Source organism: Leuciscus leuciscus (genome assembly GCF_965113295.1).
Source record: "Leuciscus leuciscus genome assembly, chromosome: 8".
In the NCBI taxonomy this organism is placed as follows: Eukaryota; Metazoa; Chordata; class Actinopteri; order Cypriniformes; family Leuciscidae; genus Leuciscus; species Leuciscus leuciscus.
Genome location: NC_138732.1, coordinates 26,485,762 through 26,502,386, shown reverse-complemented (window position 1 = coordinate 26,502,386; position 16,625 = coordinate 26,485,762). Strand labels below are relative to the sequence as shown.

The 16,625-nt window shown below is 42.3% G+C and overlaps 1 protein-coding gene across 1 annotated transcript in view; it reads left to right on the top strand.

Moving 5' to 3' along the window:
• atp10b (ATPase phospholipid transporting 10B) overlaps positions 1 to 15,695 on the top strand; it is a 42,670-nt gene extending 26,975 nt beyond the window's left edge. The window contains exons 10-13 of the mRNA XM_082177717.1: positions 6,173 to 6,707; positions 7,247 to 7,353; positions 7,445 to 7,571; positions 14,057 to 15,695. Of these exons, the coding sequence (XP_082033843.1) occupies positions 6,173 to 6,707; positions 7,247 to 7,353; positions 7,445 to 7,571; positions 14,057 to 14,283 (996 nt within the window). The 3' untranslated portion in view covers positions 14,284 to 15,695. The remainder of the gene's footprint in view (positions 1 to 6,172; positions 6,708 to 7,246; positions 7,354 to 7,444; positions 7,572 to 14,056) is intronic.
• The last annotated feature ends 930 nt before the right edge of the window (positions 15,696 to 16,625 follow it).

The following is a 16,625-nucleotide window of genomic DNA, read 5'->3' as shown; positions in this document are numbered from 1 at the left end:
TGCAGAAAATCGATTTGTAATTTTACAAATAATCAATATGTACACTACCATTTGGGGTTAGTACAATTTTTGCATTTATTTGATCGAAAATAATATTGTGAAATTTTATTTCAATTTAAAATAACTTTTCTATGTTAATATATTAAATGTAATTCATTCCTGTGATGCAAAGCTGAATTTTCAGTATCATTACTTAAGATTAAGTGTTATGATCCTTCAGAAATCATTCTAATATGCTGATTTTAATGTTGAAAACTGCTTAATATTTTTGTTGAAACCTTGATACATTTTTTCAGGGTCAAAAGGTCAAAAGAACAGCATTTATTTGAAATAGAAATATTTTGTAACATTATAAATGTATTTAATGTCACTTTCGGTCAATTTAATTCATCCATGGTCAATAAAAGTAGTAATTTCTTTAAAAAAAAATCTTACTGATCACAAACTTTTGAACGCTGATCTAATATTTCACTGCACATCCAATTTGCACATGCATTGTTAAGAAAGAATAAGGCTGTGTTCAAAAAGCATGCTATCATACTATGCATTGCTATTTCTGTAACATGTATACTTAGCACAGAATGAGAAATAACTACTGCATTTGTCTAAATGTGTAGTGTACAATATATCCCAATGCACTGCATGGATACTGTATACCACAATGCAATGCACTTGTGAAATAACATTAGCCATAGTTCCCTTTCAAGGGAACTCCCGTTGCGTCGAAAGCTGACGCTATGGGAACGCTTTGCGTGATGACGTCTTGAAGCACATGTAAAATCAGTCCAATGGTGTGGCGGAACGTCAGAGGCGGGTGACGTCACGTACCAGGAAGCTATAAAAGCCGGCCCGAAACAGAAAACGAAAGCTTTCTGAGTCTTCAGTTGCGCTCTGTGTTGAATCTGTCCTTGTTATTTGGTGTTGTCTGTCTATATTATATATATATATATTCAGTATGGCGAGCAAGCAGCAGTTTAGAGTGTGTGTCCATCCCTGCCCGCGTTATTTAACGGGAGGTGATACTCACACTCTTTGTGTTGTTTGTTTGGGTGAGGAGCATGCCCAGTCAGCACTCGAGGGTGGTGACTGTGTGCATTGCGAGGCGCTTCCATTGCGTACGCTCCGATCCCGCTTGGCTCGGTTCAATCCCGATCACGTTCCCCAGGGCTTGGGTCCCGCCGCTGCCGAGGCACGGCGTCGATCTCAGACCTGGGGTTCACAAATGGATTTATCAGTGGATGTTGAGACGGGCTCTGCCTTATCTCAACATCCTTCTGATAGATCCAGTGCCTCTCATCAGGGTGTGGAAGCACGCGCTGCGGTTTCTTCCCCCCCGATGGAGGCACCAATACTGCAATTGTCCAGCTCTGAGGAGTTGGATGTTGTTAGTATTGAAGCTGAGTCTGAGGATTCGCCACCTCAGTCTCACGCTTTTGAGGAATTGCTCGATGTTGTCACGAGAGCAGTTCACAGATTATCTATTGAGTGGCCAGAGGATAGGCAGGACGTTCGTTCGAAAAGTAAGCTCGACGAACGCTTCCTGCCATCTCGTACACAGCCTCAGCGAGGAAGCCTTCCGTTTTTCCCCGATCTCCACACCGAGGTGTCGAAATCGTGGGGAAAACCGGTTTCATACAGAGTGTATGCACCACAAACATCCCACTATTCTTCCATTCACAAATATAAAGAATATGGTTATGGGGAGATGCCGAAGGTGGAGGAGACGCTTGCGAGCTATCTCTCTCCAGCAACGGCATCTTCCCTGAAAGCTCCTTCACTTCCCTCTAAGCCAGTAAAATTCACATCATCTCTGGTTCATAAATCGTATGCAGCCGCTGGTCAAGCTGCAGCGTGTCTGCATACGATGTCTATTATGCAAGCCTATCAGGCAGAATTATTGGGGGATTTAGAGGAGGGCGGGGGAATTGGTCCTGACACAGTGGCTGAACTACGCAGAGCCACAGATCTGTCTCTCAGGGCCACCAAGGAGACCGCTAAATCAATCGGGCGGTCTATGGCAGCCCTGGTGGCCACTGAGAGGCATCTGTGGCTCAATTTGAGCGATATAAAAGAGAAAGAAAAGCACGTTCTCTTAGATGCTCCGGTTTCCACTGTTGGTTTATTTGGTGATGCAGTAAACAGTGCGGTAGCTAAATCTCAGGAAGCTGCTAAACAGGCAGCTGCATTACAAAAACTTCTCCCCCGCCGTTCTTTCATTGAGGCTGCTGAGCGGGAGCAGCCTCACTCCTCTAAAAAGAGCGCTGAACATCGTGCCACTCAAAAACAGAGTGTGTCCTCTCGTGCTCCCCCACAAAAATCTCGGGGACACGGAGGGCGCTCTCAAACCCAGCAGTCTTCGAGGGGTAAAACGGATCTGCGGACCGTTATTACCGCCAAGAAGGCTGCTGGGAAAAAGTCCTGATGTCTGAGGGCTCGGGACAAATGAGGGTAGTCCCCCCGAAGCAGAGCGGTTAACACCTCTTTTCACGGTGCCCGTCTCTCTTCGGTGCCCTCAGGGGACCGTTCTGCCAACCCTGCCACCTCTGGTGTTACAGGGCGCAGCGGTCTCCGGCGAGCACATATCTCAAGGTCCACCCGGAAACGTAGTGGCCTCGGGATGCCCGCCCCCTCTGAGGAGGGTGCTAGAGCAGTCTGTTTGGTCGTTCCCTGCCGGTGCGCCGTTACAGGGCGACGAACCGACTACTCAACAGCAGGAGAAAAATACGGTGCCGTCTCTCTTCGGTGCCCTCAGGGGACCGTTCTGCCAACCCTGCCGCCTCCGGTGTTACAGGGCGCAGCGGTCTCCGGCGAGCACATATCTCAAGGTCCACCCGGAAACGTAGTGGCCTCGGGATGCCCGCCCCCTCTGAGGAGGGTGCTGGAGCAGTCTGTTTGGTCGTTCCCTGCCGGTGCGCCGTTACAGGGCGACGAACCGACTACTCAACAGCAACAAAATCCAGAAACCAGTCTCGAGAGACTGGTACCTCTAGTAGAATCTTTGACAGCGTGGAAGCTACTGTCAAATGTTTCTCGTTGGGTCCTGCAGACCGTGGAAAAAGGGTATTAGATACAATTCTATTAACGCCCACCGCGGTTTATGGGGGTCCTGCCCACAGTGGTGGGCCCCGAGCAGGTTCTGGTTATGGAACAGGAAGTAAACACTCTGTTAGAGAAAGGGGCCATAGAATATGTACCCCCCTCCAACAGGGAAACCGGGTTTTACAACCGGTACTTCATAGTTCCAAAAAAGGACGGGGGATTGCGTCCCATTTTAGATCTTCGAGTTCTGTACGAGTACATGCAGCTCAAGTTCAAAATGTTAACCTTGAGACAAATCGTGCCACAGATCAGGTCCGAGGACTGGTTTGTCACGATAGACCTCAAGGACGCATATTTCCATCCGTCCGTGTCATTGGAAGTTCCTGAGGTTTGCTTTCGGGGGCAAAGCATACCAATATCGAGTTCTTCCATTCGGCCTGGCTTTATCACCCCGCACTTTCACCAAATGCGTGGATGCAGCTCTGGCGCCTCTGCGCCTCCGGGGTATTCGCATCACGAACTACATCGACGATTGGTTGATTTTAGCTCAGTCGCATTAGATGGCGGTTCAACATCGAGATGTTGTTCTCGCCCATATGAAAGAGTTGGGGTTACGGCTGAACGCCAAGAAGAGTGTGCTTTCTCCATTTTAGAGGACCACTTTTTTAGGCGTGGTTTGGGATTCAGTGTCGATGCAGGCGCGCCTGTCATCGCCACGCTTCGATTCCATCCTGGCAGCTGTGAGAAGTGTAAAGCTAGGCCAGCTACTCACTGTCAAACAGTTCCAGAGACTGTTGGGTCTCATGGCAGCAGCTTCCAACGGGATACCTTTTGGACTGCTGCACATGAGGCCCCTGCAGTGGTGGCTCAGGACCAGAGGGTTTTCCCCCCGAGGGGCAACCCATTTCGCACAATCAAGGTCACGCGGTTATGCCTACGTGCCTTGGTTATGTGGAAGAAACCTTGGTTCCTGTCCCAGGGCCCAGTGCTGGGAGCTCCTTGTCGTCGCAAACTGCTAACGACGGATGCTTCCCTCACGGGTTGGGGAGCGATCCTGAGGGTCGCTCATCTCAAGGTCTGTGGGAAGACCATCATCGTTCCTGGCATTCTATAGCCTAGAGATGTTAGCTGTCTTCCGGGCTCTGAGGAGCTTTATCACAGGTCTCAGGGGACACCATGTGTAGTACATACGGACAACACGTCGGTAGTCGCCTATATCAAGGGGGTTTGCGCTGGCATGCCATATCCTCTTGTGGTCCCAGGGGAAGTTGCTGTCACTCAAGGCAGCCTACATCCCCGGGGTCCAGAATATAGGAGCAGACACTCTGTCGAGACAGGGGCCGAGGCCCGGGGAATGGTGGCTCCACCCCTGAGGTGGTGGAGCTGATATGGAAATTATTAGTGGATCTGTTTGCGTCTCGAGAGACGTCTCACTGTCCACTTTGGTTCTCCTTCACGCATCCAGCTCCTCTGGGACTGGATGCTATGGTACAGACGTGGCCGAGGCTACGTCTGTACGCCTTTCCCCCAGTTGCTCTGCTCCCGGGAGTTCTGGAAAGAGTTCGCAGGGACCGGGTTTGCCTGCTTTTTATAGCCCCGCGCTGGCCGGGCAGAGTATGGTTTCCCGATCTTGTGTCCCTCCTCGACGGGCATCCTCTGGAGTTACCCGTCAGGAGGGACCTTCTGTCCCAGGCAGAGGGCTCGATATTTCACCCTCGGCCAGAACTGTGGAACCTGTGGGCTTGGCCTCTGAGGGGGCCCAGCTCATAGAGTCAGGTCTCTCAACCGAGGTTGTTGAGACCATTCTACAGTCCAGAGCTCCCTCCACGAGGAAACTTTATGCCCTGAAGTGGAGAGTATTCACTTCTTGGTGTAGTGACCGTCGGTTGGACCCAGTCCACTGCCCAATTGGTACAGTGCTGGAGTTCCTGCAGGAACGGTTCACTGCAGGTCTGACCCCGTCCACTTTAAAGGTCTATGTGGCGGCCATAGGTGCTTACCACAGTCCTTTGGGTGGAATGTCTGTGGGGAAAGACCCCTTGGTATCTCGTTTCCTTCGTGGCACTTGGAGGTCCTCCTCCCTTTCGAAATCGGACCAGGAGGCGAATAATTTGCTTTGCCCTGTTCGGGCGTTAGACGCGTATGTCCACAGAGCTGCCCTGTGGCGTAAAAGTGACTTTTGCTCCCCTAACAAGGGAGGTCCAGTGTCTAAGCAAAGGATGAGCAAGTGGGTGGTTGAGACTATCTCACTGGCTTATGAGGCGGCTGGACAGCCTTCTCCTTTGGCTGTCCGGTCGCTCTCTACTAGGAGTATGGCGGCCTCTAAGGCCCTTATATCAGGAGTATCGTTACAGGACGTCTGTGATGCGGCAGGCTGGTCCTCACCGCACACCTTCGTCAGGTTCTACTCTCTGGATTTAGACTCTACTCTAGGGTCTCATGTTTTGTCTTCTTAGTGCTGCTCACATGATTACACACAGGACAGACATTTGCAGCTATGGAGGCGTTGGTATAGACGTTCCCATAGCGTCAGCTTTCGACGCAACGGGAGTTCCCTTGAAAGGGAACGCCTCGGTTACGACTGTAACCTCGGTTCCCTGAAGAGGGAACGAGCGTTGCGTCGCCTTGCCATATCTCCTTCATGCCTGTCAGCGCGACTTCAGACTTTACGAAGCTTTCGTTTTCTGTTTCGGGCTGGCTTTTATAGCTTCCTGGTACGTGACGTCACCCGCCTCTGACGTTCCGCCACACCATTGGACTGATTTTACATGTGCTTCAAGACGTCATCACGCAAAGCGTTCCCATAGCGTCAGCTTTCGACGCAACGCTCGTTCCCTCTTCAGGGAACCGAGGTTACAGTCGTAACCGAGGCGTTTTTTAACTTCTTCCTTGATTCATCATTTGAACAGACTTTGAAAAAGATTAAGCACACTTGAAATAAAAATAGCCGTATTTAGTTCAGATGTGATAACTCTACTCACTAAATTGACATGCAACTTGGCAAGGTCTTACATGCTCTTTAAAAAATGTTTTATAATGCAGCAATAAGGCAGTTATAATGCTGTAATAATGCAGTCAGCAGTATTCTAGTATACAGCATATATCAAGCAAATAAATGTATGTACTTTTCCAGGTCAAAGGGCGCAGTAACTCTGCATACTCCGGTGGTTCATTTCATATTATGGGACAGTGGTTCAGAAAGGGTTCTCTGAGGAACGTTTTCAGCTCCATGAAGTTTTTCAAGAGAGGCGAGGACACACTCGCAGATCCTTTCGCCAAAGATGAAGACGAGCCTGACATGTTTCACAGCTCTGATGTCTCAGACTCAACCACAGGGCAGAAGGTCATCTCAAGTGAAAGTGAGGTTAAACGCAGTCTGTCTGGAACAGAGGAGGTGTGTTATGAGTCCCACAGCCCAGATGAGGCCGCTCTGATACATGCAGCAAAGGCTTATGGGTTCACCATGGTGGAACGCACTCCTTATTACGTGACCGTCAAGCTGCCTGATGATACGCTGCTGAAGTTTGAGGTGTTGGACGTCCTGACCTTCGACTCGACCCGGAGGAGGATGTCCATAATAGTACGACACCCACACACCAATGAAATCATCATGTATACTAAAGGAGCTGATTCAGCCATCATGGAGAGACTGGGGAACGTTTTCTCAGGTGAGCATGAAAGACTGAGTCAGAATCATTTAGGTTAGGCCATTCCTGATCAAAAAATTAACCAACATACATAATTTAAAAGTTTGGGGTCAGTAAGGCTACATTTATTGTGAAATACTGTGTAATATTGTGAATTATTATTACAATTTAAAATAGCTCTTTTCTTTTCAAATTTAATTTATTCCTGAGACAAAGCTGAATTTTCAGCATCATTAGATTTTTTTCTTTCAACTTTTGTCTTTTTATGTTGAATAAAGGAAATAGCTTAATTATAGAAAATGTTTTTTAAATTTTTTTATTCATGGAACACAAATAGAGAAAAAAATGAAAAGATGCTGATGAATAACAATCTCCAAAAACCACATGATAATAATGTTCCATATGGCTTGTGCACTATATTCCAAGTCTCATATGATATTATGATAGTGAAGTGGCTAAATTTTTATTCATGAAAATCATTGAAAACCAGCATTGAAATATGTTGTAATTGAAATGTAGTCAATGTGGCAGATTTGAATTGTGTCGTTTGTTTTCCACAGACATGTCACAAGTGGATAATGTGGCGAAGCAAATTGCTGTAAAAACTCAAAAAGACCTTGACATGTACGCCAGGGATGGATTACGAACGCTGTGCTTTGCCAAAAAGGTAGAAGTTTTGCAGAATGTAGTAAGGCTAAATCTATCTGAAAACAGTTTAACAGTCTTGCTCATGAAAAGCTCTGTGTTTTTCTCTGAAGGTTATCAGTGAAAAGGAGTTCAAGGCCTGGTTTGCTATCAGACAGGAGGCATTGTCAGCCATTGATGAGAAAGAAGAGCGTCTTATGGACACTGCAACCTACATAGAGAACAACTTCACTCTGCTGGGTACAGTCAAGTACTACTAATGAGTGTCATCCTAAACTTCCAAATAACATTCAATGTCACAGTGTCTTTGAAAACACGTTAAATCATTGACAGTTTTGTGACATGAAATATATTTTGTAAGGGATAGTTCACCCAAAAATGAAAATTCTGTCATTAATTACTTACCCTCATGTTGTTTCTAACCTGTAAGACTTTCGTTCATCTTCGAAACACAAATATAGATCTTTTTGATAAAATCGGAGTGATTTCTGTCTATCCATTGGCAGTTACGCAACTACCACTTCAAAAAGTTCAAGAGATCGTAAAACAAATTCATTTGAATCGTTTTAGTCATAATTTTCGAAAGAGACGCTGTCTCTTTATCTGATGAACAGATTGAAATTTGGCTTTTATTCACATATAAACATTGATCAACTCACACATCAGTTGTGGTAAACGGAAGCTCAATCATGTTTGCTTGATATGCGAGAACCAATGAGCTCCATTTCATTGTTACGCAGCACGTTTGAGCTTCAGCAAGAGCCAATGAGGTTAATTCTCGTGTTACGCAGCACGTTTGAGCTTCAGCAAGAGCCAATGAGGTTCATTCTCGTGTTACGCAGCATGTTTGAGCTTCAGCAAGAACCAATGAGGTTCACTCTCGTGTTACGCAGCACGTTTGAGCTTCAGCAAGAGCCAATGAGGTTAATTCTCGTGTTACGCAGCACGTTTGAGCTTCAGCAAGAGCCAATGAGGTTAATTCTCGTGTTACGCAGCACGTTTGAGCTTCAGCAAGAGCCAATGAGGTTCATTCTCGTGTTACGCAGCACGTTTGAGCTTCAGCAAGAACCAATGAGGTTCACTCTCGTGTTACGCAGCACGTTTGAGCTTCAGCAAGAACCAATGAGGTTAATTCTCGTGTTACGCAGCACGTTTGAGCTTCAGCAAGAGCCAATGAGGTTCATTCTCGTGTTACGCAGCACGTTTGAGCTTCAGCAAGAACCAATGAGGTTAATTCTCGTGTTACGCAGCATGTTTGAGCTTCAGCAAGAGCCAATGAGGTTCATTCTCGTGTTACGCAGCACGTTTGAGCTTCAGCAAGAGCCAATGAGGTTCATTCTCGTGTTACGCAGCACGTCTGAGCTTCAGCAAGAGCCAATGAGGTTCATTCTCGTGTTACGCAGCACGTTTGAGCTTCAGCAAGAGCCAATGAGGTTCATTCTTGTGTTACCGCCGCTAGAGTTCTTACGAGATCAAGAAAATATGATCATATAACACCGATTTTATCATCACTGCATTGGTTACCTATAAAGTTCCGTATTAATTACAAGGTATTGCTACTGACTTATAAAGCCCTAAACGGCTTAGCTCCAGTCTATTTAACGGATCTTCTATCGCCCTATAATCCATCGCGCTCTTTAAGATCACTAAATTCAAGGCTTTTGGTCATACCTAGGATATCCAGAACCACCAAAGGAGGGAGAGCATTTTCACATTTGGCTCCAAAACTCTGGAATAGTCTTCCTGATACTGTTCGTTGCTCAGACTCGCTCTCCCAGTTTAAAACTAGATTAAAGTCGCATCTCTTCAGCCAGGCATTCATATAATCCCACCGTTCAAACTACAATCCGGCCTCTAGCTCATAAATGCCAGAGGAGAACTGGCCCCCGACTGAGCCTGGGTTCTCCCAAGGTTTTTTTTTCTCCATTAGGTCACCTGATGGAGTTTTAGGACACCATTAGGTCACTTGATGGAGTTTTTCGGTTCCTTGCCATTGTTGCCTTTGGCTTGCTCAGTTGGGGATATTTTGGGGATATTTAATTTAATTTTATCAATCAATAAATTCCTCTTGAAACAAACTTTGTTGTATTATTTAAATTGAATACTGTGAAGCTGCTTTGATACAATCTGTATTGTGAAAAGCGCTATACAAATAAACTTGACTTGACTTACGCAGCACGTTTGAGCTTCAGCAAGAGCCAATGAGGTTCACTCTCGTGTTACGCAGCACATTTGAGCTTCAGCAAGAACCAATAAGGTTCATTCTTGTGTTACGCAGCACGTTTGAGCTTCAGCAAGAACCAATAGGATTTATTCTCGTGTGTTATGGAGCACGTTTGAGTTTCTGTTCTCGCACGTCAAGCAGGTTTGTTTGAGCTTCTGTTTATGTTCGCTGATCAATGTTTATGTGAATTATATGTGAAAAGCCTAAATTAAATCTGTTCATCATATAAAGAGATTATGTCTCTTTTGGACTAAACCGCTCGATTCGTATGGATTAGTTTTACAATCTCTTAATTAACTTTTTGAAGCATTAAAGTGGTGGTTGCGTACCTGTCAATGGAGGGACAGAAAGCTCTCAGATTTCATAAAAAAGAATTTCATCTTGATAGACTAGGCAGAATTTCTGAAAATGTGCTTATTTAAAGTGCTGGAGGCATTTTGTGATTATTTATATTGTACAACATTTCTAGGGGTATTAAGGGGTGCTGAATCCAAATCTGCTGTATATGAAGCTCAAAAATGTCCCAAAATGCCTCAAAATCGAGAAATTCAAAATGGCCGCCACCACCAGGCTTAAATCTATTTTTCAGTATATCTTTTTGACTAAACAAGGTTCAAACATTAAATAAATGTGCTTTTGTAAGTTTTCCTACATGGGCAATTCAATGCCATATTCAGATTTGAGATGTAATGTGAAGAAACTGCTTAGATATTGCAAAAATAGTTGTTTTTAACTATGAACTATTATTAACTAATTAATAATTAAGTTATTATTATTAATATTATCAGGCTACTTTTACTTAGTTTGTATTTTGTTTTGAGGTCAAATGTGTCAAATGTGCTGTAATGCACTCCCCCACCTTTGCCCTCCCCAATATCACCCCACCCCTCCCCGAGCTTAGCCTTTCTCACACTTCTCAGAACGGCTGATCGGAAACATAAGACAGCTAACAGGTAAAGTCATTTCCAGTGTATATTTTCATAATGTGACATGTTTTCATAAACATCCCAAGGGGATCAATAACGTTTCTATCTATATATCTATCTATGTAGTTTAAATAATTGCAGTATATATATTAGCATTTTTGATCACTAAAAGAAGCCTATTAGTGCGATTAGCTAGATGACATCAAAGTCAGTAAACTTAACACACTTGCTTTTACACTGACTGATTGGAGGAAAAACTTTAAATTTATTTCATTTAAAGGTGCTCTAAGTGATGTTTGGGTGACGTCACTTCTTGTTGACGCTTAAAGTATTGTCAAACAAAACGGAGGCTAGCTAGACCCTCCCTCCTCCTCATCCGCACACTAACTCCCCAAACCCCACCCCAAATCCTTCTTGTCGGTGATTGGCTGGAACAGTTTGTTGTGTTTCGTGGTGCGGGTGAGCCCAGTTTGTTTTTGTTGCTGTTTGTGGAGCCTGTGGTGTCTGCAGAGACCACGTTTTTTTACAGTGTGTTCAGGGGACAGGTAGCTACGGATAGTGAGGAGATGTTTGCTGTATGTGCCTAAAAAACGCGTGACATCGCTTAGAGCACCTTTAATTTATTTAAATGTAAATCTCGTTGGGTATTGTTCTACTTGAACCATTCAATCCCTTTTAGTAATCCTTCATGATTTATAAATTTTTTTTCTATTGAAAGGCTTCCCACGGCCCACCTACAATACCTCCGTGGCCCAAGTTACCAATAGATACCAAACGAAGTTCATCTGCATCCACCCCAACTCTGCAAAATGTTACTCTAAGGAGCAAAATACCTCCAATGGATTGGAAGCAGTGTATCTTTTGCCAACAAGATCAGAAAAATAAACTACATCTCATACAAGAAATTAAATTTCTCCACAAACGGCAACAAAAACAAACTGGGCTCACCCGCACCATGAAAAATAACAAACTGTTCCAGCCAATAACCGACAAGAAGGATTTGGGGTGGGGTTTGGGGAGTTAGTGTGCGGATGAGGAGGAGGGAGGGTCTAGCTAGTCTCCGTTTTGTTTGACAATAGTTCTTATTCGATCTACGTCATCAATGTTCGCGGCGGCCATGTTGTTGACATAGAAACCACGGCAACTGTCAGTCTGTCAATTGACAAGCGAGACAGCGTCGGTATTATCCATGGCATTATCGCTGTATTTTTTTTTTTTAAACAGCACGATGGTGTGTTATGTAATACACGGCTGTTCTAACAACAGCAATAAGAACGCCGGAGTTAGTTTTTATGCGATACTGACTGTCAGAAAACGTGAAGGGAAGGAAACAGAGGAGTTGAGCCAGCGCAGGAGAGACTTGTGGCTAGCTAGGATAAATATAGGCTAAACTTTCAGCTAACTCCCCACAGCAAAGTCTGTTCCCATCATTTTACCACATGTTAGGGGGGATTGGGGGGATGTAAAAAAAAAATATTGCATGACAATAAGTGTATTGTGATTGTCAAAACATTTTAGTAACTAAACTGAATTTTTTTAGGTTTAGTGACAACATGTTGCAATGTTTACATGGTACAATTTCTGGTAAGCTAACGTTACGCTTTTTTTATTATTTCAATTCAATTCAATTATTGTGATTTGATTTAATATTGACTCATTTGGATAAATATTAGGTAGGCTACATAAGATAGGCGTTAATTTTTCTCAAGAAAAAAACAACTCACCTAATGCTGTAAACATACAGAGAGAGATATAATGCGTTTTTTTTTTAATTATAATAACAACTTTATTTAATGATACAAGTAAAAATATAATAAATATGTAATATAGTACACATACTTAGCTAAATACTCTCTATAGCTCTTTTTTTCTAGCCAACTAACGTGCTATAGCCTATATTATGGTCATCAAATGGCTTTCCTGAGGTAAATGTTATGTGACATAATTGTTCTCCAACTGTTTTATTGACCCCTTTGTTTGATTGATTGGTCGATATTATGAATGAGGAATATACATTTCGGTAAGTTGTACTGAATCTTTCAGTGTTCATTCGTGTTTATTTACTAGCTAGAGATGATCGGTTCACGGGCCGCTAGGGATCTGTCGCGTCACATTTACAAGCGCCAAAACTGTGTTTATTGTTTGAATTTCGTAATAAAAGTGACAGAATCTGAGAGCTGAGATTTTTTTTATTATCATAAGTAACCTGCCCTGTCTAGTCTGTCGGTCTCCGTGTCCTCTTTGTTTCACGATTTTTCTGTGCGTGAGAAAATCTATGTGGGGCGTGAGAGCGTGTGAAAAGTGTCAATTGCGTGTGTCTCACGGTGAATGCGTGAGAGTTGGCAGCATAAGTTACGGCTGGCAATAAGGACGGATCTTTCTTTACTTAAGACTATTGGGTCTATTTGATATGGGTCCACACCAATCAAGCTTATCTTCTCTTGATACCGAAGAGATGAAGCCATTAGGCTACTGCTCCCCTCAACTCAAATCTGCGTGCGGCTATGGGCAGGACAGATGTCATGTCAACAATATGGCCGCGGTTAGCTACTTCCGGTGTTTGCGAATAAGGCCTATACTTTAAGCGTCAACAAGAAGTGACGTCACCCAAACATCACTTAGAGCACATTTAAATGAAATAAATTTAAAGTTTTTCCTCCAATCAGTCAGTGTAAAAGCAAGTGTGTTAAGTTTACTGACTTTGATGTCATCTAGCTAATCGCACTAATAGGCTTCTTTTAGTGATCAAAAATGCTAATATATATACTGCAATTATTTAAACTACATAGATAGATATATAGATAGAAACGTTATTGATCCCCTTGGGATGTTTATGAAAACATGTCACATTATGAAAATATACACTGGAAATGACTTTACCTGTTAGCTGTCTTATGTTTCCGATCAGCCGTTCTGAGAAGTGTGAGAAAGGCTAAGCTCGGGGAGGGGTGGGGTGATATTGGGGAGGGCAAAGGTGGGGGAGTGCATTACAGCACATTTGACACATTTGACCTCAAAAACAAAATACAAACTAAGTAAAAGTAGCCTGATAATATTAATAATAATAACTTAATTATTAATTAGGCTAGTTAATAATAGTTCATAGTTAAAAAACAACTATTTTTGCAATATCTAAGCAGTTTCTTCACATTACATCTCAAATCTGAATATGGCATTGAATTGCCCAAGTAGGAAAACTTACAAAAGCACATTTATTTCATGTTTGAACCTTGTTTACTCAAAAAGATATACTGAAAAATAGATTTAAGCCTGGTGGTGGCGGCCATTTTGAATTTCTCAATTTTGAGGCATTTTGGGACATTTTTTAGCTTCATATACAGCAGATTTGGATTCAGCACCCCTTAATACCCCTAGAAATGTTGTACAATATAAATAATCACAAAATGCCTTCGGGGGTTCTGATTTTGTGAAAATTGACCCTGTCTATGATTTGTGTTCCGAAGATGAATGAAATTCATACAGGTTTGGAACGACATGAGGGTGAGTAAATGATGACAGAATTTTCATTTTTGTGTGAACTAACCCTTTAATTCGTTTAACTCTTATGCCCACAGGGGCCACCGGCATTGAGGACCGTCTCCAAGAAAGTGTCCCAGAAACCATCCAGGCCCTGAGACGGGCTGGGATGCAGGTGTGGGTGCTGACAGGGGACAAACCTGAGACGGCTATCAACATTGCATACTCCTGCAAGCTGCTAGATCATGAAGACCTGGTGTTCACCTTCAGCACAAACAGGAAGGTAGTTGATCTGACACTGTGCCATTCGGTGCCAACTAACTAATGCTTTTATAACTGATCTGACCAGACACTCCTTCCAATGATTTGACCTCCATTAGTCAACCAGCTTTCATCAAAAAAATTATACTCAACATCGCATTAACATAAATCGAGTCTTTTCAACAGGATCAACCATATCTCAATATGAGCATGTTGATGGTTTTTCATGTGTTTGGATTAAAACACTGAACCCGCACAAAAGGAAAAGGGTTAATTGGTTTATCTGGGACAACAGAGGCCTTCAGTGTTACACAGTTTCATCCCCTCAAGAGTGAAGTTCTACACAGCGTGTTCAAACACATAAATGCGCTTGCAATAATTTGTCAGATATGCTGTTTTTCATTTCATGTCTGCCTGAGTCTGTGTTTAAGAGAGCTGAGAAAAAGTGCATTCACCATTCTGAATGGCTCATATTGCTGCTCTGTAATCCCATTTTCACACTTCTGAGGAGGGCAGGAAACCGTTCTAGTTTCATTTCAACATTAAATCCCTTACTGAAGACTTTCACATATTGTTTCACACACATTTTATGAAATCCCTCATCTTATGCATCTAAAACCTTCTCTTTCTGTTGTCCAAGTAGTATTTTTTTTTTTTTAAGGTACAAGATTTATTTGTCATCATCTTGTATATTAGTTTATTCCCCAAATAGAAATCTGTGTGGAAAATGATAGACTCATAAGCCATTTATGTAACAGTGAAATGGGCAGCAACTGAAATGTAATTTTGACATAACCTTAACCTAGATATATTCTCAAACCAGTCACATTAAAACATATAGCAGTGAAGTATGGGGTGCCTCATGACATTGTGATGTCACAACTCATGAATATTAATTAGGTCATGCTGCCATTGCAAGATAGCCTATCAATTCACGTAATCTAATTTAAGATAAAATTTGCAATGCTGCCCAACTTGATGTGACATCATGCTAACGTGTTCCACAATGCACATGTGATTACAAGACAGCTGCAGTTTTCAGAGCCAGATGCTGCAGTTGATTTTCACAGCAAACTGAAGGCGTGATGAGAAATGAATTACTAACATCACAGCTTAAAGCTCATTGGCTTAGAACATCTTTCATATTTTTGGCTTGTCTAAAATGTAATTTCATTTATAGACTAAAAATGGATGTAAAAAGGATACAATACAATAGTAGTTGAAGTACCCAACCATTCAAAAGTTTGGGGTCAGTGCGATTTAAAAATAAATAAATAAATAATTTTATTTAGTAAGGATGCATTAAATTGATTAAAAGGGGACAGTAAAAAATGTATAATGTTACAAACGATATTAATTTCAAATAAAGGCTGTTCAACCTGTTTATTCATAAAAGAATCCTGAAAAAAGTGTTTTCACTAAAATATGAGGCATATGAACTCAACATTGATAATAATCATAAATGTTTCTTGAGCAGCAAATCAGCATATTAGAATGATTTCTCAAGGATCATGTGACTGGAGTAATGATGCTGAAAATACAGCTTTGACACACAAGACACATAAAGTGCTGCCTTGGTGGACAGTATACAAATGGCTGAGAACGGAAATATGCTAATACGGGACAGTCCGTCAGTGGTCGTGGGCGGAGCATGAGCAATATGACATCATATTGCTCAGAAAATCCAAATGGCTTGATTATTGAGATTATTTAGGCTTTTTGAGGATAAAAAAAAAAGGAGTGAATGGATTTTTTTCATTGTGGTGGTTGTGTCCACACACTGCAAAGACCATATAAAAGTGAATTTTGCATTTGATGACCCCTTTAAAAGATAATTGTGACTTTTTTTCTCAGAATTGCGAGATTTAGGCCTAAACTTGCATTGCGAGTTATAAAGTCAGAATTGTGAGATATAAACTCGCAATTATGACTTTTTTTCTCCCAGTTGCAAGTTTTTATCTCACAATTATGACACATTTTTTCAGAATTATAAATGCAAGAAGTTATAAAGTCCAATTCTGACGGGGAAAAAGACTGACTTTTTTCTCAGAATTGCGAGTTTGTATCTCGCAATTCTGACTTTATAACTCAAAATTGCGGGTTTATATCACGCAATTCTGAGGGAAAAAAACGTCAGAACTGTGAGAAAAAATTTAGCAGAAAAAAAGCTTCCATAGAAAACAGTTACTTTAAATTGTAATCATATTTCACACAATTACAGTTTTTACTGTATTTTTGAGCATTGTTGAGCATAAGGATTTTTCATAAAAAAATCTTACACACCCCAAACTTTTGAACAGGAGTGTACACAGAATACACATCATATATATCATCAGGTTAAAGTAAACGCATCCGTTTTTCCACTGCAATAAATAATGTGAATGTAGTTTATGTTTTTGTAGTTCA